Source organism: Artemia sp. Qi Xiang Cuo, chromosome 17, assembly GCF_049724085.1.
Source record: "Artemia sp. Qi Xiang Cuo chromosome 17, ASM4972408v1, whole genome shotgun sequence".
Lineage (NCBI taxonomy): Eukaryota > Metazoa > Arthropoda > Branchiopoda > Anostraca > Artemiidae > Artemia > Artemia sp. Qi Xiang Cuo.
This window is the reverse complement of record NC_142810.1, coordinates 53,662,063-53,685,411: the sequence shown is the minus strand read 5'-3', so window position 1 is coordinate 53,685,411 and position 23,349 is coordinate 53,662,063. Positions and strand designations below refer to the sequence as shown.

General features: G+C 37.5%; 1 protein-coding gene across 2 annotated transcripts in view; it reads right to left on the bottom strand.

Annotated features, from left to right (window-relative positions):
- The window catches only part of LOC148942345 (uncharacterized), a 184,776-nt gene that overhangs the window by 78,609 nt on the left and 82,818 nt on the right, over positions 1-23,349 (bottom strand). For both annotated transcript variants that reach the window (XM_089103093.1, XM_089103091.1), the window contains one exon: positions 17,170-17,406. In XM_089103093.1, the coding sequence (XP_088959219.1) occupies positions 17,170-17,406 (237 nt within the window). The remainder of the gene's footprint in view (positions 1-17,169; positions 17,407-23,349) is intronic.

Genomic DNA, 23,349 nt, shown 5'->3' with positions numbered 1-23,349 from the left:
AAATGGGTTCATGCCAAGAGCCTTGACATGTATTTCCTTAAAAAATAGCACGCATTTATGACATGTACATGCCCTCTGACAGTAATCTGAAAGCAAAAGATAGGTTCATGCCAAGAGCCTTTAAATGTATTTCCTTAAAAAATAGCACGCATTTATGACATGTACATGCCCTCTGACAGTAATCTGAAAGCAAAATATAGGTTCATGCCAAGAGCCTTGACAGGTATTTCCTTAAAAAATAGCACGCATTTATGACATGTACATGCCCTCTGACAGTAATCTGAAAGCAAAAGATAGGTTCATGCCAAGAGCCTTTACATGTATTTCCTTAAAAAATAGCACGCATTTATGACATGTACATGCCCTCTGACATTAATCTGAAAGCAAAAGATAGGTTCATGCAAAGAGCCTTGAAATGTATTTCCTTAAAAAATAGCACCCATTTATGACATGTACATGCCCTCTGACAGTAAGCTGAAAGCAAAAGATCGGTTCATGCCAAGAGCCTTGACATATATTTCCTTAAAAAATAGCACGCATTTATGACATGTACATGCCCTCTGACAGTAATCTGAAAGCAAAAGATAGGTTCATGCCAAGAGCCTTGAAATGTATTTCCTTAAAAAATAGCACGCATTAATGACATTTACATGCCCTCTGACAGTAATCTGAAAGCAAAAAATAGGTTCATGCCAAGAGCCTTGACATGTATTTCCTTAAAAAATAGCACGCATTTATGACATGTGCATGCCCTCTGACAGTACTCTGAAAGCAAAATATCGGTTCATGCCAAGAGCCTTGACATGTATTTCCTGAAAAAATAGCACGCAGTTATGACATGTACATGCCCTCTGACAGTAATCTGAAAGCAAAAGATAGGTTCATGCCAAGAGCCTTGAAATGTATTTCCTTAAAAAATAGCACGCATTTATGACATTTACATGACCTCTGACAGTAATCTGAAAGTAAAATATAGGTTCATGCCAAGAGCCTTTACATTTATTTCTTGAAAAAAAAAAAAAAATAGCACCCATTTACGGCATGTACAAGACCCCTGACAGCAATTTAAAAGCAAAATATGGGTTCATGCCAAGAGCCTTGACATATATTTCCTTAAAACATAGCACCCCTTTACGACATGTACATGCCCTCTGACAGCAATCTGAAAGCAAAATATAGGTTCATGCCAAGAGCCTTGAATGTATTTCCTTAAAAAATAGCACGCATTTATGACATGTGCATGCCCTCTGACAGTAATCTGAAAGCAAAAAATAGGTTCATGCCAAGAGCCTTGACATGTATTTCCTTAAAAAATAGCACGCATTTATGACATGTACATGCCCTCTGACAGTAATCTGAAAGCAAAAGATAGGTTCATGCCAAGAGCCTTGAAATTTTTTTCCTTAAAAAATAGCACGCATTTATGACATGTTCATGCCCTCTGACAGTAATCTGAAAGCAAAAAATAGGTTCATGCCAAGAGCCTTGACATGTTTTTCCTTAAAAAAAAGCACTCATTTATGACATGTACATGCCCTCTGACAGTAATCTGAAAGCAAAAGATAGGTTCATGCCAAGAGCCTTTACATGTATTTCCTTAAAAAATAGCACCCATTTATGACATGTACATGCCCTCTGACAGTAATCTGAAATCAAAACATAGGTTCATGCCAAGTGCCTTTACTGGTATTTCCTTAAAAAATAGCACGCATTTATGACATGTACATGCCCTCTGACAGTAATCTGAAAGCAAAAGATAGGTTCATGCCAAGAGCCTTGACATGTATTTCCTTAAAAAATAGCACGCCTTTATGTCATGTACATGCCCTCTGACAGTAATCTGAAAGCAAAAGATAGGTTCATGCAAAGAGCCTTGACATGTATTTCCTTAAAAAATAGCCCCCAATAATGAAATGTTCAGGCACTCAGACAGTAATCTGAAAGCAAAAAATAGGTTCATGCCAAGAGCCTTGACATGTATTTCCTTAAAAAATAGCACGCATTTATGAAATGTACATGCCCTCTGACAGTAATCTGAAAGCAAAAAATAGGTTCATGCCAAGAGCCTTTACATGTATTTCCTTAAACAATAGCACGCATTTATGACATGTACATGCCCTCTGACAGTAATCTGAAAGCAAAAGATAGGTTCATGCCAAGAGCCTTGAAATGTATTTCTTGAAAAAAAAAAAAAATAGCACCCATTTACGGCATGTGCAACACCCCTGACAGCAATTTAAAAGCAAAATATGGGTTCATGCCAAGAGCCTTGACATATATTTCCTTAAAACATAGCACCCCTTTACGACATGTACATGCCCTCTGACAGCAATCTGAAAGCAAAAAATAGGTTCATGCCAAGAGCCTTGACATGTATTTCCTTAAAAAATAGCACGCATTTATGACATGTGCATGCCCTCTGACAGTAATGTGAAAGCAAAAAATAGGTTCATGCCAAGAGCCTTTACATGTATTTCCTTAAAAAATAGCACGCATTTATGACATGTACATGCCCTCTGACAGTAATCTGAAAGCAAAAAATAGGTTCATGCCAAGAGCCTTTACATGTATTTCCTTAAAAAATAGCACGCATTTATGACATGTAAATGCCCTCTGACAGTAATCTGAAAGCAAAAAATGGGTTCATGCCAAGAGCCTTGACATGTATTTCCTTAAAAAAAGCACGCATTTATGACATGTACATGCCCTCTGACAGTAATCTGAAAGCAAAAGATAGGTTCATGCCAAGAGCCTTTACATGTCTATCCTTAAAAAATAGCACGCATTTATGACATGTACATGCCCTCTGACAGTAATCTGAAAGCAAAAAATAGGTTCATGCCAAGAGCCTTTACCTGTATTTCCTTAAAAAATAGCAAGCATTTATGACATGTACATGCCCTCTGACAGTAATCTGAAAGCAAAAGATAGGTTCATGCCAAGAGCCTTGAAATGTATTCACTTAAAAAATAACACGCATTTATGACATGTACATGCCCTCTGACAGTGATCTGAAAGCAAAAGATAGGTTAATGCAAAGAGCCTTGACCTGTATTTCCTTAAAAAATAGCACCCATTTATGATAGGTACATGCGCTCTGACAGTAATCTGAAAGCAAAAAATAGGTTCATGCAAAGAGCCTTGACATGTATTTACTTAAAAAATAGCACCCATTTATGACATGTACATGCCCTCTGACAGTAATCTGAAAGCAAAAGATAGGTTCATGCCAAGAGCCTTGAAATGTATTTCCTTAAAAAATAGCACCCATTTATGACATTTACATGCCCTCTGACAGTAATCTGAAAGCAAAAAATAGGTTCATGCCAAGAGCCTTGACATGTATTTCCTTACAAAATAGCACGCATTTATGACATGTACATGCCCTCTGACAGTAATCTGAAAGCAAAAAATAGGTTCATGCCAAGAGCCTTGACATGTATTTCCTTAAAAAATAGCAAGCATTTATGACATGTACATGCCCTCTGACAGTAATCTGAAAGCAAAAGATAGGTTCATGCCAAGAGCCTTGAAATGTATTTCCTTAAAAAATAGCACCCATTTATGACATTTACATGACCTCTGACAGTAATCTGAAAGTAAAAGATAGGTTCATGCCAAGAGCCTTTACATGTATTTCCTTAAAAAATAGCACGCATTTATGACATGTACATGCCCTCTGACAGTAATCTGAAAGCAAAAAATAGGTTCATGCCAAGAGCCTTGACATGTATTTCCTTAAAAAATAGCAAGCATTTATGACATGTACATGCCCTCTGACAGTAATCTGAAAGCAAAAGATAGGTTCATGCCAAGAGCCTTGAAATGTATTTACTTAAAAAATAGCACCCATATATGACATTTACATGCCCTCTGACAGTAATCTGAAAGCAAAAAATAGGTTCATGCCAAGAGCCTTGAAATGTATTTCCTTAAAAAATAGCACCCATTTATGACATGTGCATGCACTCTGACAGTAATCTGAAAGCAAAACATAGGTTAATGCCAAGAGCCTTGAAATGATTTCCTTATAAAATAGCAATCAATTATGACATGTAAATGCCCTCTGACAGAAATCTGAAAGCAAAAAATAGGTTCATGCCAAGAGCCTTGAAATGTATTTCCTTAAAAAATAGCACCCATTAATGACATTTACATGCCCTCTGACAGTAATCTGAAAGCAAAAAATAGGTTCATGCCAAGAGCCTTGACATGTATTTCCTTAAAAAATAGCACGCATTTATGACATGTGCATGCCCTCTGACAGTAATCTGAAAGCAAAAAATAGGTTCATGCCAAGAGCCTTGACATGTATTTCCTTAAAAAATAGCACGCATTTATGACATGTACATGCCCTCTGACACTAATCTGAAAGCAAAAAATAGGTTCATGCCAAGAGCCTTGACATGTATTTCCTTAAAAAATAGCAAGCAGTTATGACATGTACATGCCCTCTGACAGTAATCTGAAAGCAAAAAATAGGTTCATGCCAAGAGCCTTGACATGTATTTCCATAAAAAAAATAGCACGCATTTATGACATGTACATCCCCTCTGACAGTAATCTGAAAGCAAAAGATAGGTTTATGACAAGAGCCTTGAAATGTATTTCCTTAAAAATAGCACCCATTAATGACATTTACATGCCCTCTGACAGTAATCTGAAAGCAAAAATAGGTTCATGCCAAGAGCCTTGACATGTATTTCCTTAAAAAATAGCACGCATTTATGACATGTACATGCACTCTGACAGTAATCTGAAAGCAAAAAATAGGTTCATGCCAAGAGCCTTGACATGTATTTCCTTAAAAATTAGCAAGCACTTATGACATGTACATGCCCTCTGACAGTAATCTGAAAGCAAAAGATAGGTTCATGCCAAGAGCCTTGAAATGTATTTCCTTAAAAAATAGCACGCATTTATGACATGTACATGCCCTCTGACAGTAATCTGAAAGCAAAAGATAGGTTCATACCAAGAGCCTTGAAATGTATTTCCTTAAAAAAATAGCACCCATTTATGACATGTACATGCCCTCTGACAGTAATCTGAAAGCAAAAGATAGGTTCATGCCAAGAGCCTTGAAATGTATTCCCTTAAAAAATAGCACGCATTTATGACATGTACATGCCCTCTGACAGTAATCTGAAAGCAAAAGATAGGTTCATGCCAAGAGCCTTGAAATGTATTTCCTTAAAAAATAGCACCCATTTATGACATTTACATGCCCTCTGACAATAATCTGAAAGCAAAAGATAGGTTCATGCCAAGAGTCTTTACATGTATTTCTTTAAAAAAAATAGCACCCATTTACGGCATGTACAAGCCCCCTGACAGCAATTTAAAAGCAAAATATCGGTTCATGCCAAGAGCCTTGACATATATTTCCTTAAAAAATAGCACCCATTTACGGCATGTACATGCCCTCTGACAGCAATTTAAAAGCACAATATGGGTTCATGCCAAGAGCCTTGACATACATTTTCTTCAAAAATAGCAACCCTTTACAAAATTGAATAGGTTCTCTGACCGCATATTAGTAGTAGTGGTAACAGTAGCAGCAGCAGTATTGATAGCAGTAGTAGCAAGTACATGTTGCCCCAGAAGTTACCTCTTGATACGGTAAGCCGTTACAAAAATGTTGCTGATATTCCCGTATCAGCAATCTGTATGCAAATGCTGTTTGTGATTTAGTTCAATTTTTCTTGTCAAATTTTCCTCAAATATTTACTTTAATATGCTCAGCCTTAGTAGTACTCCCTACAGAAGCAGAAGTTTTAGTGATACTAGTGATAATTGTAGTAGTAGCAGTACTTGTGGTAGCAGTAGAAGTAGTGGTAGCTGTAACAGTAGCAGTGATGTATTAATATTGCCTTCTTGGTGAATTGATCATCTTCCTTATCATTTCCTGAGAGTTACAAATTAATACATTCAAATATTTCCGTGTTACGCCCTTTTGACAACCCATATACAAATAAGTTGTTCAGCACTCCCCTCAACATTCCCTGAAAGACTCACCTGATTGCCCTTCATATTTTGGGAAAGAAAGGTCAAATATACATACCTTTATCAAAAACAAATACTATAAGTGCACAATGAACAATTTACAGCTCTTACCCGAAGGGCTGTGAAGGGGTCACATCCCCAAAGGCATAACTACTGGACCTTCCAACAATGGTGAAGAAAATAGATGTCTCAAAAGTATTATAGGATGTTTGTTTTGGGAAATTATGGAGGGGGGGGGGGCTGGTTGCCCTTAAATCCCTTTTGACTCTTAAAAAGGGCCTTATTACTTCCAATTTCAAATCAAATGAGCCCCATCTGACGTCTATTCGACCAGTCATTCCATAGAAACTTTGTATGTCCCCAGGGCATAATTTATAACCCTTTTCCAAGGGCTCTGGGGGGGGGGGTTGTGTTAAACCCTGGAGGCATTGCTATATGTTCTTTAGACTATTTTGAACAAATAGCTATCTCACAATTTCAATCAAATACGTTTGGAAAAATAAGGGTAGTCGGGGGGGGGGGCTACTTTCCAACCATCAATTTTTGACTCTTAAAAGTAAACTGGAACTTCCAATTTACAATCAAATGAACCTCATCTAAAGTTTATTACGATCATCCCATCCATAAAAAAGCTTATATGCCACCAGGGAATAACTTGAAACCCGTGTCCACAGGCTCAGGGGGTTCATTTCAAACACAAAAGCCTTGTTATATGATCTTTGGTCTATTTTAAATAAAACGGCTATCTCAAAATATCTATTGTATTGGGCGCATTTGTGGAAGGGAGGATATGGGGGGAGGTCGACTATTTGCCCTCCGATTACGTTTGACTCTTAAAACGGGCACTAGAGATGCTAATTTCCAATCGAACGAGCTCCCTGTAAAGTTTATACAGCCACCCCTTCCGTAGAAACCTTATATTTTAATAATTGGCAACTAGTATAACTTATAGCCCTTGTCCTAAGGGCTGTGGAGGGTTTTCATCCTGAGACATATGATTAATGAACCTTTCAACTACTCTGAACAAAATGGCTATCCCAAAATTTCGATTGGATGTGTTTTGGGAAATAATGGGCGTAGGGGGAGAGGGGCGGTCGTCCTCTAATAACTTTCTACTATTAAAAAGGGCACTAGAACTATCACTTTCAAATCGAATTATCCCCCTTTGAAGTTTGCACGGCAACTCCTTCTATACGAAACGCCCTGGTCTAAAATAAATAAACCAAAAAAAATAATAAGTAATAAATAGTGCCAACATCATTCTTTACTCGGGCAGTGCTATTGCACTTTCTATGATTTTGGATATTCTTTAAGCTAAAAACGGACGGCAATGCGAAGAATCATGGCTACTTTAAAACTATACTTCCGGCTATCATAGGCTGCAAAATACCGCTACCTAAGTAAAGAGCGATGTAAGCACAATGTATTTTTTTTTCTGTAATAATTATTTTTTTTTTTTGTTTTTTTTGTTTTTTTTTTTTTTTTTTTGGTTGGTTGGTTTTGTCGTAGTATTTGTATACTACGACTTGTAGTATTTTTTATTGATAAAGGTATGCATACTTGACCTTTCTCTCCTAAAGTACGAAGAGCATTCAGAAAGTCTTTCAGTGAATGCTGAGGGGGGTATTGAAATAAATCCAACACCTTATGTGTATATGGGTTGTAAAAAACGCGTAACTCAGGAATATCTGAATATATTAATTTGTAACTTTCAGGAAATGATAAGGGAGATGATCAATTGATCAAGAAGGCTATATTAATACGCTGCTACTACTGTTACAACTACCACTACTTCTACTGCTACCATAACTACTACTACTACTACTACTACAATTACCACTAGTATCACTAAACTACTGCTTCTGTAGCGAGTACTTTTAAGGCTGAGCATATTAAAATAAATACTTGAGGAAACTTTGAGAGGAAAAGTTGAACTATATTAAAAACATAGTATGTGCACACAGATTTCAAGAGAAATATTAGCCGCGAGCACGTGCATAGCCTATTGTCTAATGTTTTGTTGGATGAAGATGCTAAAGGAGAAACCGTGGTACTTGCAGGCCACGATGTCCGCGGGGCTTTTGATTCGGGTATCCATGCACAACTGCTTGTCTCTGCATTTAAGAGAGGTCATGACAGATCTATAATTGCTACTTATTGGAACATGTATTTTAAGTTGAAGGTTAGAGTAAGGATACTAAAAAACCAGAGCCCGACAGTATCCGAATTCCTCATACCAGTACGAAAAGGCATTCGCCAAGGGGCTTTATCATCACCGCCTCTTTATAATAACAGTATCATCGAGGCTCAGAAGACGGTGAAAAGGTGCTTTATTTTTCGTGGAATTGATTTGTCTCTTGTTAATTATGCCGACGACGCATTTTAGATCTGAGTAAATCCGTCAGTGGCGTAGAGAGTAATTTCAGAGTTTTGTCTAATGAATATGCTAACATAGGCCTAGAATTCAACTCAAGCAAAAGCGAGGTGGTCGTCTTTAATTGTCGTAAGAAAGAGTTGGCGTCTGTCATATTTTCACTAGGTAGTAATACTGTTACTGCAGCAGCATCAATGACTTAGCTTGGTTTGCCAATTGGGTCTAATCTTAAAGCTACCCGGTCCTGTCTAATAAATGATCTCAAATAGAAAGTTCGAAAAGCGTATGGGATGATTTTGTCATGCAAACGCCTATATAACCGCCGCATTCTAGCACGGATCTTCAATTCCTTTGCCACCCCTCATATCTTAGCTTTGTCATCTTTCTGGTATTTGTTTACTTTTGATGATAAAAAAACAATCCGTACAGTGTTCTATAAGTTTGTAAAATATCTGCTTAGCCTTCCCCTCTGGCGAAGAAACCGCCAGATTTCAGCACGTTACGGACTCGATGACCCCTTCGTCTTGATCGCGACCAGGAGGGAAAAGTTCCTGAAGTCTTTAGACCCAACGCATAGTATGTTTGAAGCTATAGTCAGTAATGTGTAATGGTTGTCTTTTTATGTAAATAGTATCGCCATTGGTTTTTTTTTTTTTTTTTTTTTAGTTATTTAAGAATTAATTTAAGTTGTTCGTTTGTTAGATGTATTTTTTTGTTTTCTTTTAATTTTTTCTATAATCCATTTTTACTTTTTTGTATTGCAAAAGATGGGTAATAAAAATCATTCATTCATTCAGATTGCTGATACGGGAGTATCAGCAACATTTTTGAAACGGCTTACCGTATCAAGAGGTAACTTCTGGGGCATCATGAGTGAGATAGTGGGATTTTCCTTCGATCACTCTGAATCTTAAAAAGGCCACTAGAAATTGTGATAACCAATCCAATGAGCCCCAAAAGTTTATCTGATCACCCTTTCTAAACAAACCTTATGTGCCCCCAGGGCATAACTTACAACCCTTGCCCTGGGGGCTGTGGGGGGGTTGTCCTCCACAAGGACATAATTTACGGACCTTTGAATGACGTTGAACGAAACGGATATCTCAAAATTGTATTGGATGTGTTTGGGAAATTGGTGGGCGTGGGAGGGTTGTTAGTTGCCTTCCAATCACTTTTGACTATTAAAAAGGGCACTAGCCTTTTAAATTTCAAATCGAATGAGCCCTTTTCAAAGTTTCTACGACAACTCCATCGATAAGAAATGCCCTGGTCTAAAACCAAAAAAAAAATAATAATCATAATACATATGCCCACATCTTACTTTCGGCGGGAATCAGACGATGATCCATCCTGCCCGGCACCAATGGACGATGGGATGACTGACGTGGTCCAAAACGATCTGTCAGCAGCAGCCTCTTCTGCAATCTTCAGCCAGTCTTTATCCCAACGACGTCCGTGTTGGCGGAAGCCATCCCACGGATCCAGGTCATTCTTGAATGTATGCTAGAGATTCTTTCTTTGGCCGCCCGATCTCTGTTTCCAAGTTGGAAGGGGCTCACGGGTGAGGACATCGCGGGATACAGTTCCAGCTGGCCGTCGTAGTGTGTGTCCCAAGAATTTTATTCGTCGATATTTTATGATTATCGAGAGGGGGGCCTTCTGGGTACAATGCCTTTGAACATCAGCATTTCAGATATGAGACCATCGGCTGACTCGTAGTATGTTTCTCATGCAGCGATGGTCGAATATTTCTAGTGAACGTGTTTCTTAGGCCTTTAAAGGCCAAGTTTCACAGGCGTACAGCAAGATCGCAGGAGACGTTCATCTTCGTTTTGATGCTAACTTCACGTCTATTCCAAAGCGACTTCATCATACTTGTGAAGACAACCCATGCCTTTCCTATTCAAGCTCTAACATCAGTTTCTGCGCCTCCGTTCGGTGTTAGAATAGAATCAAGATAGTGAAACTCTTCAACAGTCTCGACGGTTTCGCCTTCTAGTTACATATCTGGGTGATTTGGGGCGTTTGCTTGTTTTAGACTTGCTTATCATGAGGCCAGTTTTCATTGAGATACAGGAGACATCGTTGACAATCGTTTGGAGCTCCGCCAACAAGCTACTCCTGAGACCCATATCGTCTCCGATGTCAAGGTCTGTCAGGGCGATCTGGTTGTCTTCTCTCTGACCGACGACAAACCCTTTGTGGGTGCAAAGCAAATTTGTCATTTTACAGTCTATTATGTAATTGGACAAAGCTGGCGAAAGGGGGCACCCTTTTGCCAAGCGTAAAACTACCACAAATCACCATAAAAAAAATAGATGAAACCCAAAACGAACAGAAATTAAGATAAACAAGCGAGTCAAACTGAAAACGAGCAAAAATAAAACTGAGTAGGGCTGACAACCCCCAAGCCTTCTCAAAACCAGAACATCTTTTGCGCTTTACTGAAAAAAAATAAATTACCGTGGATTGTCAGTTTAGTATATAGATACTGATATTTATTCCTTAAAGTTTCAATAGTTTTTTTTATTAAAGTCACAAAAGTGAAAATATTTAAGAATGTTTTTTTTCAGTATTAATTAAAAAACTTCTTCCACAAAATAAGTTTTTCAAAAAAAAGTAAAGAACTCCATTAAACCACAAATGAGCAAAAATAAGATAGAATAATCTACCAAGCGTGAAACTACCACAAATCAGCATCGACAAATAAATGAAACCCAAAACGAACAGAAATTACAATAAATAACCGAGTCAAACTCAAAACGAGCAGAAATTAACACGAGTTGGGCTCAAAACCCCAAGGCCAGAACATAATTTGCACTATACTGAAAAAATACAAATGAATGTGCATTGTCAGTTACAATAATATACATATACTGATATTTAGCAACCAAGATGTTAATATTATTTGATTTATTAAAGTTATAAAAATAAAAACATTTATATTTTTTTCAGTAGAGTGCAAATTATGTTCTGGCCTAGGGAAGGCATAGGAGTTTTGAGCCCAACTTATGTTAGTTTCTGCTCGTTTTGAGTTTGACTCGGTTATTTATTGTAATTTCTGTTCGTTTTGGGCTTCATTTATTTATCGATTTTGATTTGTGGTAGTGTCACCCTTGGTAGATTAGTTGATTTTATTTTTGCTCATTTTTGGTTTAATGAAGTTCTTTGCTTTTCTTTGAAAAACTTATTTTGTGGAAATTTTTTTTTTAATTAATTTCTGTTCGTTTTATATTGACAGTCTTTTCAGGGAAAAAGAAAATAATACTTTAAATCTTTTTTTTTAAGACTTTATAGTTTGGCCTGCTATTTGTATACTGGAGAAAAATTTTCAGAAATTTTTAAAAATATGCACCCTTTTAAAAATCTGGACGCAAATAGTAGTGTTTAATTTAGTTTCATACCTCCTCTAGTTGACCTGAAATGGAAAACTTGATACCATTCGCAAAAAAATCTGTTTACTTTCATTGATAGCTTGGATACACTTACACTATTTTGATTTGGTTAAATTTTTAGAGAAGTAACCCCGAAAGATTGAACATAATACCCTCAGTCGTTCTTGGGATACTGCTGAGAAGATGCCTTATTGAGAATTAGCATTAACACAGTGCATTTTGATTTAATCTTAAGGCAACATTTAGTATTTTGGACATAACGGGCAAATGTGAGGGTAGGCATGGGAGGGAGATTAGTTTCCCTCCAATCACTTTCGACTATTAAAAAGGGCATCAGCCCTTTCTATTTTCAATCGAATGAGCCCTTTTCAAAGTTCCTACGACAACTCCTTCGATACGAAGGGTCCTGGTCTAAACAACAACAACAAAAAATAATACATTATACCCACATCGATCTTTACTATAAAAAAATGTCAAGCCTTCCAATCACTTTCGATAATTAAAAAAGGCACTAGGCCTTTCGATTTCCAATCGAATGAGCGCCTTTTGAGTTTCTAGGACGACGCTTACTATAAACACCTTATATGCCCCCAGGTCATAAATTATAACCCTTACCCTAAGGGCTGTGAGGATGGTTGTAATCCTCAAAAACCTAATTTCCAGAACTTTCGACTACGTTAAACAAAATGGCTATCTCATAATTTAGAGTGGATGTGTTCGGGGAAATGGTGGGCTTGAAATGGGGGTACGTTGCCCCCCAATTACTTTCAACTATTAAAAAAGGCACTAGCCCTTTCAATTTCCAAGCAAATGAGCCCTTTTGAAGTTTCTACGACAACACTTTCAATAAAAACCTTATATGCTCCCAGGGAATAACTTTCTAGCCTTGCCCAGAGGGCTACGGGGGGGGGGGTCATCCTCAACGACCTAACTTCCAGAACTTTCTACTACGTTGAACAAAATGGCTATCTGAAAATTTTGATTGGATGTGTTTAGGAGAATGGTGGGCGCAAGAGGGGAGTTAGTTACCCTCCAATCACTTTCGACTATTAAAAAGGGCACTAGCCCTCTCAACTTCTAAATGAATGAGCCCCTTTTGAAGTTTTTAAGACAACTCTATATATAAAAAACCTTATATACCCCCCGGGCATACCTTACAGCCTTTGCCCTGGGGGCTCTGGGGGGGGTGTCATCATTAAATACATAATTTCCAGAACTTTCAACTACGTTGAACAAAATGGCTATTCTAAACTTTGATTGGATGTGTTTGGGGAAATGGTGGGCGTGAGAGGGGCGTTAGTCGCTCTCCAATCACTTTCAACTATTAAAAAAGGCACTAGCCCTTTCAATTTCCAAGCAAATGAGCCCTTTTGAAGTTTCTACGACAACACTTTCAATAAAAACCTTATACGCTCCCAGGGCATAACTTTCTAGCCTTGCCCTGAGGGCCACGGGGGGGGGGTGTCATCCTCAACGACCTAACTTCCAGAACTTTCTACTACGTTGAAAAAACTGGCTATCTGAAAATTTTGATTGGATGTGTTTAGGAGAATGGTGGGCGTAAGAGGGGGGTTAGTTACCCTCCAATCACTTTCGACTATTAAAAAGGGCACTAGCCCTCTCAATTTCTAATTGAATGAGTCCCTTTTGAAGTTTTTAAGACAACTCTATATATAAAAAACCTTATATACCCCCGGGGCATACCTTACAGCCTTCGCCCTGGGGGCTCTGGGGGGAGGGGTGTCACCCTTAAATACATAATTTCCAGAACTTTCAACTACGTTGAACAAAATGGCTATTCTAAACTTTGATTGAATGTGTTTGGGGAAATGGTGGGCGTGAGAGGGGGTTATTTACTTTCCACTCACTTTCGACTATTAAAAGGGGCAATTCCAATTTCCAATCAAATGAGCCCTTTTTGAGATTTTTACAACAACTTTCTATATAAACCTTATATGCCCCCAAGGCATAACTTACAGCCCTTGCACTGAGGGCTCAAAGGGGGTTATCATCCTAAAAGACCTAATTTCCAGAACTTTTAACTACGTTGAACAAAATGGATATCTCAAAATTTTGATTGGAAATGTTTGAGGAAATGGCGGGCGTGGGAGGGGGGTTAGTTGCCCTTCAATTACTATCGACTACTAAAAAGGGCACTAGGTTTTTCAATTTCCAATTGAATGAGGCCCTTTTTGAAGTTTCTACAACATCGCTTTCTATAAAAACCTTATATACCCCCAGGGCATAACTTACAACCCTTGCCATGAGAGTTGTGGGGGGAGGGGGGTTGTCATCCTTAAAAACCTTATTTCCAAAACTTTCAACTACACTGAATAAAATGGCTATCTAAAAATTTTCATTGTATGTTTTTGGGGATAAGCAGGGCGTGAGAGGTTAGTTGCCCTCAAATTACTTTCGACTACTAAAAAGAGAACTAGCCCTTTGAATTTCCGATCAAATGAGGCATGTTTCAAGATTCTACGACAAAGATTTCAATAAAAACCTTATATGCCCCCAGGGCATAACTTATAACCCTTGCCATGAAGACTGTGGGGAGAGTGTCCTGCTCAAAGGTATAATTTCCAGAACTTTCAACTGCGTGGAACACAATGGCTATCTCAAAATTTTGATTGTATGTGTTTGGGGAAATGGTGGGCATGGAAAGGTTGTTATTTGCCTTCCAATCACTTCCAATTATTAAAAAGGGCACTAGCCATTTCAATTCCCAATCAAATGAGCCCTTTTTGAAGTTTCTATAACAACACTTTCTATAAAAAACCTATGTCCCCAGGGTATAACTTACAACCCTTGCCCTGAGGACTGTGGGGGGGGGGATTCATTCTCAAAGACCTAATTTCCAGAACAGTCAACAACGTTGAACAAAATGGTTATCACAGAATTTTTATTGTATCTGTTTTGAGAATTGATGGGTATGAAATGAGTGGGTGTTGCCCTTCAATCATTTTCAAATATTAATAGTAGCCCTGACCCTTTGAGTTTTTACTTGAATGAGCCTTTTTTGAAGTTTCTACGACAACTCTTTCAATAAAAAACCTTATAAGCCTCCAGGGCATAACTTACAACCCTTGCCCTGAGGGCTGTGGGGGAGCGTCCTCCTCAAAAACATATTTTCTATCTGGAAATCAACTACGCTGGACAAAATGGCTATCTCAAAATTTTGCTTGGATGTATTTGGGGAAATGCTGGGCGCGGAAGGGATGTTAGTTGCCTTCCAATCACTTTTGACTATTAAAAAGGGCACAAGCTTCTCCAATTTCCAATCGAATGAGCCTTTTTCGAAGTTTCTACGACAACTTCTTCGATGTGAAGTGTCCTGGTCTAAAGGAAAAGAAATAATAAATGATACATTGTGCCAACATCGTTCTTATATGCCCCCAGGGCATAACTTAAAACCCTTGCCCTGAGGTTTGTGGGGGAGTGTCCTCCAAAAAACATAGTTTCAATCTGGAAATCAACTACGCTGAACAAAATAGCTATCTCAAAATTTTGATTGGATGTTTTTGGGGAAATGGTGGCCGTGGAAGGGGTGTTAGTTGCCTTCCAATCGCTTTCGACTATTAAAAAGGGCACAATCCACTCCAATTTTCAATCGAATGAGCCCTTTTCGAAGTTTCTAAGACAACTCCTTCGATACAAAGTACCCTGGTCTAAAGAAAAAAAATAAATAAATAATACATTGTGCCAACATCGTTCTCTACTTGAAAGTGCGAATTATCTTCTGGTCTTGAGAAGGCATGGGGGTTGTCAACCCTACTCAGCCCTACTTTTTGCTCGTTTTGAGTTTGACTGGGTTATTTATTGTAATGTCTATTCATTTTGTGTTTTATTTATTTATGAAACACTCCATATTAATGGAGCTCTTTACTTTTCTTTGAAAAACTTATTTTGTGGAAAAAGTTTTTAAAATTAATTACAGTAAATACCACTTATTTATGATTATTCTAAAACCATTGCGGCTATTTAATGTACTGAAAAACTAATCGTTATTGCTATTCTGGGAAGCTCTTCTTGTTCTACAACTATTAGGCTAACTAAGTTATGACGTTTTACGGTCATTTGGACAATTCTTAAAGCTAAAAAAGGAGTCTCTTTGGCAATGTGAGGGTAAATACACCTTATTTATGGATTTGCTACAGGCATTGCGGCTATTCAATGTACTTAAAAACTATTTTTTACGGATATTCTGGCAAGCTGTCCCTATTCTACAGCTATTATGCTAACTAAGTTTTGGCGTTTTACTTATGCGTGCTATGCCCAAAAAGAGTAGCCTCCTAAATTACTAATTAATGCTATAGTCTAGAAGAGGGGCTCGTAAAATACCAATGAGCTAGGCTATAAAAATATGACTTCCTAAAACACAAATGTACTCTAAACTTTACAAGCCTGGAGTTTCAAATGAATAATATATGCTCAGCTTTAAAATTCTAATCACACAAAATGCTAGTTTTTGCCAAGGTCTGATTATTTGACCTCCTACAAAGCAAAATTTGTGCAAAGCTCTACAATTTGGCCCTCTAAAATTATAATGTATACTAAGCTCCGAAAGTGTGAACTTTAAAGAGTAATAAGAGCTAGGCTATGAAAGTGTGGCCTCAGTAGCCGCTAAAGTCCACAAGTGTAAAGAGTAATAAGAGCTAAGGTCTGAAAGCGTGGCCTCAATAAACGCTGAGGTATACAGGTCTTGCCACTTAACATGCTAAATTCGAAGGTAGAATATACGAAAACAAGAAAATAAAAATAAAAAAAAAGACCCACAATCAACTCTCTTGACCAGAATCATCTTTTAAACGCGTGGGTGGGACCGGCCACAAATTCCCAGCCACACCGTTTGAGTCAGATGACATTACAATTGACATTTTATGATAAATTCATTCAGTTTAGTGTTACACATCAGAAGTTATGAGCCAGAGAAAAATTGCCCGATGTTCGAAAAAAAGGGGGGACACCCCCTAAAAGTCATAAAACTTTATTGAAAATCACACCATCAGATTCAACGCATCAAAGAACTCTACTGTAGAGGTTTCAAGCTCCTGTCTGCAAAAATATGAAATTTTGCAATTTTTACCAGAAGAAAGATCACGGATGCATAAAAAACTTTAGAGTGAAGAGCGAGTTTTGAGGAGGGGGCAACCCTCCTCATAAACGGAATAATTTCTGGTCGTTTTAAATTTTAATGCTGCTCCTTGCTTTCAGTTGATAAAACCTTCTTTTTTTTTTTCATAAAAGAAAATTTTCATCAATTTACATATTTTAAATTTACACAAAATTTAAAATTAGATTAAGACTAATTGCTCGTACATCTATCAACTACATCAATTAAAATCAATTTACATTAAATTAAATTTATATCAATTTAAACACATTTAGCCTCACCTTAGTTCCAGGGATAAGATTGAGTCCCAATATTGGTAACTTCATGACTTCTAGCCCCCGAATTTCTTGAGCACCATCTGTCAGGGCAAACATCAAAACCCTTGACGACTTTGGCTCCCATGCATTTGATTCTTTCTTCTTTTCTTGGTTAGAGAACTCCACATTTTCAATATCATGCTTTCTAATTTTCTGTAGCTGTGAAAAAGCCGGCTGACTTATATCTTGCACACCATTGATCTATAAAACGATGAAGAGATTTGACATTAACCTAAATACATTAATATTGTTTAGCTCATTTAAACTGTCTAAATTTGGTGTGTAGCACTGAAATATGTTTTATACTACTAGAACTAAAAGATAGAAGAAAACGAGGTTCATTACGTTCATTTTCCGCACCTTTCTTCCTCCCCCCCCCCCGCTCTCACAAGAGAACGGAAAAATGATCTACAAAAAAATAAATAGTGAAATGAATTTTATAATCCATTCCTTAAAATAAAGAACATAAAGAAGTTCCTTACACTCGCTTCTAGCCCCTCCTCCCCTTACAACAATTATTAGGTCCACCGGTGTGTGGCCCTACTCCAGGACAATTCCCTTGAGAATGGAAAAAATTATAAATAAAAAGAAGATTTGAGGTTAACCTAAACAGATTAGCACTGTTCCCTTAATGTAACCCTTCTAGGCTATGTGTGTAGCAGTAATATGTATTTTTTATTACTTGTATCATATAAAACACAAAATAAACTGCTTTACATTTGTTTTTGGGACCCTTTGCCTCCTCCTCCTCACAAGTTTTTGTCTAAAACCACCAGTGTGTAGCCCCATTTCAAGTCTAATCTCTTGAGGATGAAAGAAATTATGTATAAAAAGAGAAAGAGACGTGACATTAATCAAAACAGATTAGCATTATTCAATCAACATAACTCCTCTAAACTTGGTGTGTAGCAGTGAAGCACATTTTGTATTACTTGTATTAAAGGAAAGAGCAACACAAAATTTTTCACATTTGTCTAAACATTTTTTTTTATCTTGTTCTTCTTGTGTGTCTTTCGTGCTGAAGACGCCTTGTTTGTATACAGGCGAAAGATCCGCGTTGCTTTGGTTTGTGTTGTTTTCTTTTCTCCCCCCGGGCCACAGTCTCGTTTGTTTTTTTTTTGTTTTTTTTTAGAGATTTTTCCCTTTTTTGGTTTTTTTTAATTGCTTGCCAGGTCGGCTTAAGATCTTTCAAGCATTATTCAATCAACATAACTCCTCTAAACTTGGTGTGTAGCAGTGAAGCACATTTTGTATTACTTGTATTAAAGGAAAGAGCAACACAAAATTTTTCACATTTGTCTAAACATTTTTTTTTATCTTGTTCTTCTTGTGTGTCTTTCGTGCTGAAGACGCCTTGTTTGTATACAGGCGAAATATCCGCGTTGTTTTGTTTCTGTTGTTTTCTTTTCTCTCCACTGGCCACAGTCTCGTTTGTTTTGTTTTTTTTTAGAGATTTTTCTCTTTGTTGGTTTTTTGTCATGGCTTGCCAGTTCGGCTTAAGATCTTTCAAGCATTATTCAATCAACATAACTCCTCTAAACTTGGTGTGTAGCAGTGAAGCACATTTTGTATTACTTGTATTAAAGGAGAGAGCAACTCAAAATTTTTCACATTTGTCTTTTCGACCCTTTGCCTCCTCCTCCTCACAATTTTTGGTATAAAACCACCAGTGTACAGTCCCATTTCAAGTCTAATCTCTTGAGGATGAAAGAAATTATGTATAAAAAGATAAAGAGCATGACATTAATCAAAACAGATTAGCATTATTCAATCAACATAACTCCTCTAAACTTGGTGTGTAGCAGTGAAGCAGATTTTGTATTACTTTACTTGTATTAAAGGAGAGAGCAACACAAAATTTTTCACATTTGTTTTGCGACCCTTTGCCTCCTCCTCCTCACAATTTTTGGTATAAAACCACCAGTGTACAGTCCCATTTCAAGTCTAATCTCTTGAGAATGAAAGAAATTATGTATAAAAAGATAAAGAGACGTGACATTAATCAAAACAGATTAGCATTATTCAATCAACATAACTCCTCTAAACTTGGTGTGTAGCAGTGAAGCACATTTTGTATTACTTGTATTAAAGGAGAGAGCAACACAAAATTTTTCACATTTGTTTTTGCGACCCTTTGCCTACTCCTCCTCACAATTTTTGGTATAAAACCACCAGTGTACAGTCCCATTTCAAGTCTAATCTCTTGAGGATGAAAGAAATTATGTATAAAAAGATAAAGAGACGTGACATTAATCAAAACAGATTAGCATTATTCAATCAACATAACTCCTCTAAACTTGGTGTGTAGCAGTGAAGCACATTTTGTATTACTTGTATTAAAGGAGAGAGCAACACAAAATTTTTCACATTTGTTTTTGCGACCCTTTGCCTACTCCTCCTCACAATTTTTGGTATAAAACCACCAGTGTACAGTCCCATTTCAAGTCTAATCTCTTGAGGATGAAAGAAATTATGTATAAAAAGATAAAGAGCATGACATTAATCAAAACAGATTAGCATTATTCAATCAACATAACTCCTCTAAACTTGGTGTGTAGCAGTGAAGCACATTTTGTATTACTTGTATTAAAGGAGAGAGCAACACAAAATTTTTCACATTTGTTTTTGCGACCCTTTGCCTACTCCTCCTCACAATTTTTGGTATAAAACCACCAGTGTACAGTCCCATTTCAAGTCTAATCTCTTGAGGATGAAAGAAATTATGTATAAAAAGATAAAAAGACTTGACATTAATCAAAACAGATTAGCATTATTCAATCAACATAACTCCTCTAAACTTGGTGTGTAGCAGTGAAGCAGATTTTGTATTACTTTACTTGTATTAAAGGAGAGAGCAACACAAAATTTTTCACATTTGTTTTTGCGACCCTTTGCCTCCTCCTCCTCACAATTTTTGGTATAAAACCACCAGTGTACAGTCCCATTTCAAGTCTAATCTCTTGAGGAAGAAAGAAATTATGTATAAAAAGATAAAAAGACGTGACATTAATCAAAACAGATTAGCATTATTCAATCAACATAACTCCTCTAAACTTGGTGTGTAGCAGTGAAGCAGATTTTGTATTACTTTACTTGTATTAAAGGAGAGAGCAACACAAAATTTTTCACATTTGTTTTTGCGACCCTTTGCCTCCTCCTCCTCACAATTTTTGGTATAAAACCACCAGTGTACAGTCCCATTTCAAGTCTAATCTCTTGAGGATGAAAGAAATTATGTATAAAAAGATAAAGAGACGTGACATTAATCAAAACAGATTAGCATTATTCAATCAACATAACTCCTCTAAACTTGGTGTGTAGCAGTGAAGCACATTTTGTATTACTTGTATTAAAGGAGAGAGCAACACAAAATTTTTCACATTTGTTTTTGCGACCCTTTGCCTACTCCTCCTCACAATTTTTGGTATAAAACCACCAGTGTACAGTCCCATTTCAAGTCTAATCTCTTGAGGATGAAAGAAATTATGTATAAAAAGATAAACAGACGTGACATTAATCAAAACAGATTAGCATTATTCAATCAACATAACTCCTCTAAACTTGGTGTGTAGCAGTGAAGCAGATTTTGTATTACTTTACTTGTATTAAAGGAGAGAGCAACACAAAATTTTTCACATTTGTTTTGCGACCCTTTGCCTCCTCCTCCTCACAATTTTTGGTATAAAACCACCAGTGTACAGTCCCATTTCAAGTCTAATCTCTTGAGAATGAAAGAAATTATGTATAAAAAGATAAAGAGACGTGACATTAATCAAAACAGATTAGCATTATTCAATCAACATAACTCCTCTAAACTTGGTGTGTAGCAGTGAAGCACATTTTGTATTACTTGTTTTAAAGGAGAGAGCAACACAAAATTTTTCACATTTGTTTTTGCGACCCTTTGCCTACTCCTCCTCACAATTTTTGGTATAAAACCACCAGTGTACAGTCCCATTTCAAGTATAATCTCTTGAGGATGAAAGAAATTATGTATAAAAAGATAAAGAGACGTGACATTAATCAAAACAGATTAGCATTATTCAATCAACATAACTCCTCTAAACTTGGTGTGTAGCAGTGAAGCACATTTTGTATTACTTGTATTAAAGGAGAGAGCAACACAAAATTTTTCACATTTGTTTTTTCGACCCTTTGCCTCCTCCTCCTCACAATTTTTGGTATAAAACCACCAGTGTACAGTCCCATTTCAAGTCTAATCTCTTGAGGATGAAAGAAATTATGTATAAAAAGATAAAGAGCATGACATTAATCAAAACAGATTAGCATTATTCAATCAACATAACTCCTCTAAACTTGGTGTGTAGCAGTGAAGCACATTTTGTATTACTTGTATTAAAGGAGAGAGCAACACAAAATTTTTCACATTTGTTTTTGCGACCCTTTGCCTACTCCTCCTCACAATTTTTGGTATAAAACCACCAGTGTACAGTCCCATTTCAAGTCTAATCTCTTGAGGATGAAAGAAATTATGTATAAAAAGATAAAAAGACGTGACATTAATCAAAACAGATTAGCATTATTCAATCAACATAACTCCTCTAAACTTGGTGTGTAGCAGTGAAGCAGATTTTGTATTACTTTACTTGTATTAAAGGAGAGAGCAACACAAAATTTTTCACATTTGTTTTTGCGACCCTTTGCCTCCTCCTCCTCACAATTTTTGGTATAAAACCACCAGTGTACAGTCCCATTTCAAGTCTAATCTCTTGAGGATGAAAGAAATTATGTATAAAAAGATAAAGAGACGTGACATTAATCAAAACATATTAGCATTATTCAATCAACATAACTCCTCTAAACTTGGTGTGAGTAGAGATGCCTCAGGAGGTCCGATCACGCACCCCTGCTGCCACCTACAACTTTTTTTTACATAATTTATGTCTGTTTGTTGTCAGTGAGAATGAAAAAACGGGAACTTTGTCACATTTATGTCTGTTTTCTTGGATGGTTATGTGTGTTGGTCAATTTATTTGATGTTTTTCATGGATGTCAACAGCAGTTCATGTCTGTTTTATGGCGTTTGTCAGTGAGAATGGAAAAACAGGAACTTTCTCACTTTCATGGATTATTGAGTCATTAATCAAATTGTTTCCGGGCAAGGTTAATTAATGTCTAACAGATGACGTGAAGTTAATTAATGTCTTTGATGTATTTCCAAAGAGAATGTTTCCGAGGCAAAAATTAGATCACATATGACAGCTGATGTCATGATTGATTGATTGGAATGAAAGGGGAATTAATTTGTTGTTTCTAAAGAGAATCGATTCACGAAAGGGGAATTAATTTGTTGTTTCTAAAGAGAACTGTCTCCGAGCGAATGTTTAGATCCTAGCGATGAAGAGATTGATTCACGAAAGGGTTTCCAAATAATTTGAAATGTGTCAGCGCAGAGATGCCAAACAAAAAGAACACGCTGAAATTACGTTTAGGGATTATTTGGGTGAAGCCGTTTTAGCCATTTTATGGAATTATTTTGGCGAAACAGTTAGAGACATTTTAAAAGACGATTTAAAAGATGATTTTAGAAGAGAATTTAAGGGTGAAACTCTGTGGTCGTTATAATACACAAGTTGTATTTTAACAGCGTCGTGAGGTCCCCTACCCCAACCCCAAAGGGTTCCGATCCCCCTACCCCAACCCCAAAGGGTTCCAATCCCCCTACCCCAACCCCGAAGGAAGCCCCCGGTACTCAAAGGTCCCCCAAGCTCCCAAAGGGCCCCCAGACCCCCAAAGGCCCTCCCCAGAACCCAAAGGCCCTCCCCGGGCCCCCAAAGGCCCACCGGGCTCCCAAAAGACCACCGGGCTCCCAAAGGACCCCCCGGACCCCCAAAGGCCCTCACCCGGTCCCCAAAGGTCCACCGGGCTCCCAAAGGACCAATCGGCCCTCAAGTGCCCCCCAGACCCCCAAAGGCCCTCCCCAGACCCCCAAAGGCCCTTCCCGGACCCCCAAAGGCCCTCCACCAGTCCCCAAAGGTCCACAGGGCTCCCAAAGGGTCACCCGGCCCTAAAGGACCCCCCAGACCCCCAAAGGACCCCCGGCGCCCCAAAGGCCCCTGAGCCCCCATTTTTTAATACTTTTTTTATGGCTTTATTATATCTTTTCACAACAAGTTATTTTCT